Here is a 5753-nt window from a genome sequence, read left to right as displayed (position 1 = left end):
TACCGAAATATGATGCACACATCAGAAATGCAAAGGCTGGAAAACCAGTCTTTGTGAGGACTGGAGCCTTTTGGTTGTTGATGTGGTTCAGATACAGTAGTCTTTTTAATGTAAGCATTTTAAAACATGCACAAAATTACCTGGGAAGCATCAAAAGGAAGAGGTGTGTGTGGGGTCTCCATCTGAAACCCCTTCAGAGGTATCAGCATTTGAACCCATTTCCAACATCTTCCCTTTAAGGCAAGAATGGTTTGGGGGGTTGCCTTCTTCCCTCAGGGCAGAGATTGTACAAGGAAATTCTAATACTATTTCCCATATCTTGCCAGTCAAGGCATTTATTTTGGCTAGCAAAGAAAAAAAAATATCCATCTCATCCTCAGCTTTATCAAAATATCTCCAGAGTTAAAATAATAGATTGGGGGAAGATCTGAATGCTGGGCCATCTTAGAAAAGGGTTTTCTTCCAGATGGCGTTTGAATTAAGGCAGCTGAGAGAGGCAAAGCTCTCTCTCACCCACGCAGCCTGACAAAACCCAGTGGTGTGGGTAGCCGCTTCCTAACTTTCTTACCCTGTCCCTCTCAATACTTTCTGGTAAAAGCAAATGCCCAAAGCCACCACCCTCCGACCCGCAAAGCACCTTCCCTAAAAGCTGCCTTAGAATTCTCTCCACTGCCCCAAACCAATCTTTAAAAAGACAAATTGTCCTTGTTTACTTGCGTTTCCTGCTTCTCCTCTTTGCTCGGCCACATTTGAGCTTGGAAAAAGCTTGAAGCTGAAATGTGTTCTTAAGGGCCAGAAGCTGTCAAGGCTTTTGGTGAGCAAGATTGATCACACCCAGACTTCCTTCAGAGCTTTGTTTGGAATAAAAGCAAGAAAACGGGAAAACCTTACATTTTCCAAAATAGCATCTCTATCTGCAAGGCAATGCTCTGGGCTGGTCAAGGTTGAAGACCACTTTATAGTTCCTTTCCAACCCAAACCCCTCAGATGCTGGCCTCAGAGACGAAGTTCTGCCCTTGTTCCTTGGTTGGCCTTTCTTGTTTCCTGCATAGAATTTTCTCCCCCACCAACCTCTCTCTCCTTGGCCATCAGAATGATTTATTTTCCTGCCACTGATGCCTGCCGGCCTGGGGCACCCTGATCACTTGGTCCATTTCAAAGGAAGAAAAAAAAAAAAATGAATCACCATCCTTAGGGTTTGTGGGAGAGAAGGTACCTTTAGCAGTCTCTCTCTCTCTCTCTCTCTCTCTCTCTCTCTCTCTCTCTCTCTCTCTCTCTCTCTCTCTCTCTCTCTCTCCTTTCTGGTTTGGTGATTTTTTTTCTTTTAAGTTCTTGCTTGGTACCTAAAGGTGTTATCTTTTGAATCCTTCAGCACTGTCCAGCACTCAATCTGAAGTCCTGTCTCAGAACTGGAGGAAAAAGGATGAAGGGGAAGTTGAAGAGATGTAACTCCTCCTTGAGTCGCCCTCTCCCCCGCAATGCTGTTTCCCACCACAGAACCAGGGTGCAAATCTCCCTGGTGCCCATGAGCAGGAAGGTGTGGGAGGCAATTCAGGCTGCCAAGAAACACTCGCTGCATCTGAACCAACCAGTCCCCAACCAGAGCGACCAGTACTCGAAGAGTAAGAGAGAGAAGAGAGCGAGGAACAAGAGTCCTCTCCCTCCCTGCTGATAAGTTCCAGCAGCCTTCCTGGAAATCGGAAATACTCACCGCACCCGAGCCCTACGGGTATGAAACCCAGAGTGCCAGGAGCCGCACGAGTCTGCTCGGGGCGGCATTTCTTTGGCTGGCCGCCGCCCAGGCTACGGGGATTTGGACACAAGGACCTGGGGCTGCTGTCTCTCTTGGCTCATGCCTCTATCTTTTCCCAGTCATGCCTGAGAAGTTGATGGCGTAGGAAGGAAGATCGGCGAGCTTCGAGAGTCGCCTCTCGTTTTCCGCTGCCCGCCTGGAGCCAGATGCAAAGCTACCGTGGAAAAGCAGCTAACAATGGCCGGGCCGGGGGCGCAGATCCCAGGCTGGACATTGAGAGGAGGAGAGGGGCTGCGAGGGAGAGGCGGACAGGGCAGAGTGGGATGGGGGAAGGAGAGAGGAAAAAGAGGAAAAGGGAAAGGAGAGAGGGAGGGAGGGAGGAAGGGAAGGGGGAGAGAGAGGGGGGGGGAGAGAGAGAGAGAGAGAGAGAGAGAGAGAGAGAGAGAGAGAGAGAGAGAGAGAGAGAATGAATATGTGAATCGATTCTGAGATCCAGGAACTGATTTTAGGAAAAGTAGAGGAGGAGGAAAAGGAAAGGGGAACCCCCAATATTCTCTCTCTCTCTCTCTCTCTCTCTCTCTCTCTCTCTCTCTCTCTCTCCCTCCCTCCCTCCCTCTGCTCTTTTCTCTTGCCTTAGCAGAACTTATGTGGCTGGGATGCAGGGCCCTCGGGTGTCAAAACTTTGAAGATTAATGGATTACTTTGTTAATGACTGCAGGCGTCAGGCTGAGGTGCTTAAATGATTTGTGAGGTGCGAGGCGTCTTCCCGACAGTCCCAAACAATGCGCGGAGTGTGCGGGGGAGGCAGAGGGCAGCCGCTGGCGGGACCGGCAGCAGGGCTCACACGCACACACTCACACACACTCCAGGGAGCACACTAGATCTCACAGATCAGGAGGCAAACAGGCACTCTCGCCCCCACGCACTCCGGGGCATCCCCATCCACACCCACATATATGTATTTTTGCCCTGAAAAAAGTGTAAATAAAGCCTCGATGGCCCCCAATGAGGCGTTCCTTTCTGACTTTTTTGGATCAATCAAACAGACAGTGGCTTCTTTTGATTAAAGCCCAAATTGTCATTGGGCAGAAGCAATCATGTGACAGCCAATTCGGTCCAATTTCAACCTTGTCTCCATGAATTCAATAGTTTAATAGTAGCGCGGTCCCCATACGGCTGTAATCAGTGAATTAGAAAAAAAACACCCCAGCACCGATCTTCTATGATAGATTTTTTTTTTCCTCCGCGCTCGCCTTTTTCTTGGGCCTTGCCCCCCCAACGCCCCTCCAAAAGAGGGAACTTTTTCTCCGAGGGGGCTCCAAGGAGAAGGCCATGAATTACGAATTTGAGCGAGAGATTGGTTTTATCAATAGCCAGCCGTCGCTCGCTGAGTGCCTGACATCTTTTCCCCCTGTCGCTGATACATTTCAAAGTTCATCAATCAAGACCTCGACGCTTTCACACTCGACACTGATTCCTCCTCCTTTTGAGCAGACCATTCCCAGCCTGAACCCGGGCAGTCACCCTCGCCACGGCGCTGGCGGCCGCCCCAAGTCGAGCCCCGCGGGCAGTCGCGGCAGTCCGGTGCCCGCCGGCGCCCTGCAGCCGCCCGAGTACCCCTGGATGAAGGAGAAGAAGGCAGCCAAGAAAACCGCGCTGCCGCCCGCCGCCGCCTCCACGGGCCCTGCCTGCCTCGGCCACAAAGGTCAGTCCCGAGACTTGGCCCAGGGTCCCCGGGACCCTCGTCCCCCTGCGGGCTTCCCAGAGAGCGGGTTATGGGGGAGGGGGCCATGGGCTTCCAGGGAAGGGGGAGAGAGAGAGAGAGGTGCCTGGTGGCGGGTCCCCTGCCCCTGTGGGCTCAGGAGTGTGGGCTTGATGGAGGAGAAAATAGATCCTGAGCTCCACAATGAGACATATATATTTTGAGGAGGGGGGGACTTTCCCTAACTTGTGTAATGTAGGATGATTTATTTGAGTTGGAACTGACCTCCTCTTGTCTAGTTGTCCTAGAGTTTGGCTTTTTGACAGTAATGAAGAGTGATAGACCGCTCTTGCTCAGCTAAGCAGCTGATGCATTAATTATAAATTGTGTTGTAGCTAATATAAAGTTTGCTCCCGGATGAAGAGGTTGGGGGGGAGCCACAGTCAGGATTTGATGGAGGTGGAGGAGATTGGGCTTCCCCGGGGCTGGGCTCCCAGGAAAGGCAGCACAATAGCCGCTCTGCATCCAGGGGCGGCCATTTTGTTGAGTTGATCTCTTCTGCTGTATTTATTCTCCAGTGGAATAACCCTGCTCAGACCCCTCCACCTTCAACTGTACGTGTGTCTCTTGTTGGTTTCCCTTCCCGCAGAGTCCCTGGAAATAGCCGATGGCAGCGGCGGGGGATCCAGGCGCCTGAGAACCGCTTACACCAACACTCAGCTTTTGGAGCTGGAAAAGGAATTTCATTTCAACAAGTACCTTTGCAGACCCCGGAGGGTGGAAATCGCCGCGCTGCTGGATTTGACTGAGAGACAAGTGAAAGTGTGGTTTCAGAACCGGAGGATGAAGCACAAGAGGCAGACCCAGTGCAAGGAGAACCAAAACAGCGAAGGGAAATTTAAAAGCCTGGAGGACTCAGAGAAAGTGGAGGAGGACGAGGAAGAGAAGTCACTCTTTGAGCAAGCCCTCAGCGTCTCCGGGGCCCTTCTGGAGAGGGAAGGGTACACTTTTCAGCAAAATGCGCTCTCTCAACAGCAGGCCCCCAACGGACACAATGGCGACTCCCAAACTTTCCCAGTTTCGCCTTTAACCAGCAATGAGAAAAATTTGAAACATTTTCAGCACCAGTCACCCACTGTTCCTAACTGCTTGTCAACAATGGGCCAGAACTGTGGAGCTGACCTAAACAATGACAGTCCCGAGGCCCTCGAGGTCCCCTCTTTGCAGGACTTCAATGTTTTCTCTACAGATTCCTGCCTGCAGCTTTCAGATGCACTGTCGCCCAGCTTGCCAGGCTCCCTGGACAGCCCCGTAGATATTTCAGCTGACAGCTTTGACTTTTTTACAGACACACTCACCACAATCGACCTACAGCATCTGAATTACTAAGAACATTAAAGCCAAACAAAGCATCCCAACACAAAACCCCCTGTGACCAGGTGGTTTTGCCTCCTTTTATTCCGGGAGTTAATTTTTGTTTTATTCTCTTCTTGATCTACCCCTACTCTCTTAAATGTTGAGGATTTTCTGTTGAATGTTCTCCCCTGACACAGTTTTAAAGCCATCTCTTACAAATTATGTCGGAGTTTTAGTCGTTTTACACCGAACCCAACAAGCTTCTACGTGATTTTCCTGAAAGCAAAACACGAGGCCTGCGAGAAAGTGACCATAAATTGTCTCGTCACTTTCTTTTTATTTTTGTATCACACTAGGATGCATTGTCATGCGTATTTTTGGTAGAATAAATTCTCCTTTGCTATAAAGTAGCTTTCTTATTTTTTTTTCCTCCCCTCTTTCTCAAGGCTCATTCCGATTTCTTTTTATTTCTTTTAGTCTAATATGGTAAATAAAAGTCTGGTCACAGTTTACCTTTTTCAGTTTTAATATATTTTATTAGGGTAGCATGTTCAAAGTCTGCAATAGACAGCAACAAAGAAAGCCAGAAAGTAGCTTGGGCTTCTGGCAAGTGGTTTTTTTGTTTGTTTCTTTGGATTTTTTTTTTTTTTTTTTTTTTTGGCTTTTTGTCCCTAAGGGAATGGATTTGGTTTTCAGTGTTGAGACTCAAGCCATAGAGGTAAATCAGTAATAGAAACAGGATTGGGCTGCCTGAGTTGGCCCCAGCCCAAGCTTTTGAAAGTGGAGAAATAAAGTGCCTAAAGAAACTCCCAGATCTAGGATGAGCAAAGTGGAGTTCCCCTAACAAGCTGCCAGCCTCCAGGTCAATAACCAAGTTATCAAAAATTCATTTATTTATACACATTTGCTTCAAACATCTACATTCCAACTCTCCCCTTCCCT

The 5753-nt window shown here is 49.1% G+C and overlaps 1 protein-coding gene across 2 annotated transcripts; it reads left to right on the top strand.

Moving 5' to 3' along the window:
• Positions 1–2354: 2354 nt before the first annotated feature.
• Positions 2355–5218, top strand: Hoxa2 (homeobox A2). Of its 2 annotated transcripts, XM_037203755.1 has the most exons (3): positions 2356–2504; positions 3248–3458; positions 4105–5218. In XM_037203755.1, the coding sequence occupies exons 1-3, from the start codon at positions 2493–2495 to the stop codon at positions 4842–4844; spliced, it is 963 nt and encodes a 320-aa protein (XP_037059650.1). In that variant the 5' UTR covers positions 2356–2492; the 3' UTR covers positions 4845–5218. The 2 variants fall into 2 exon arrangements, with proteins under 2 accessions (XP_028720057.1, XP_037059650.1); XM_028864224.2 differs by having other exon boundaries at positions 2355–3458.
• The last annotated feature ends 535 nt before the right edge of the window (positions 5219–5753 follow it).

Source organism: Peromyscus leucopus, chromosome 3 (assembly GCF_004664715.2).
Source record: "Peromyscus leucopus breed LL Stock chromosome 3, UCI_PerLeu_2.1, whole genome shotgun sequence".
NCBI lineage: Eukaryota > Metazoa > Chordata > Mammalia > Rodentia > Cricetidae > Peromyscus > Peromyscus leucopus.
The sequence above is the reverse complement of the archived record's forward strand: the minus strand, read 5'-3'. Positions and strand labels throughout refer to the sequence as shown.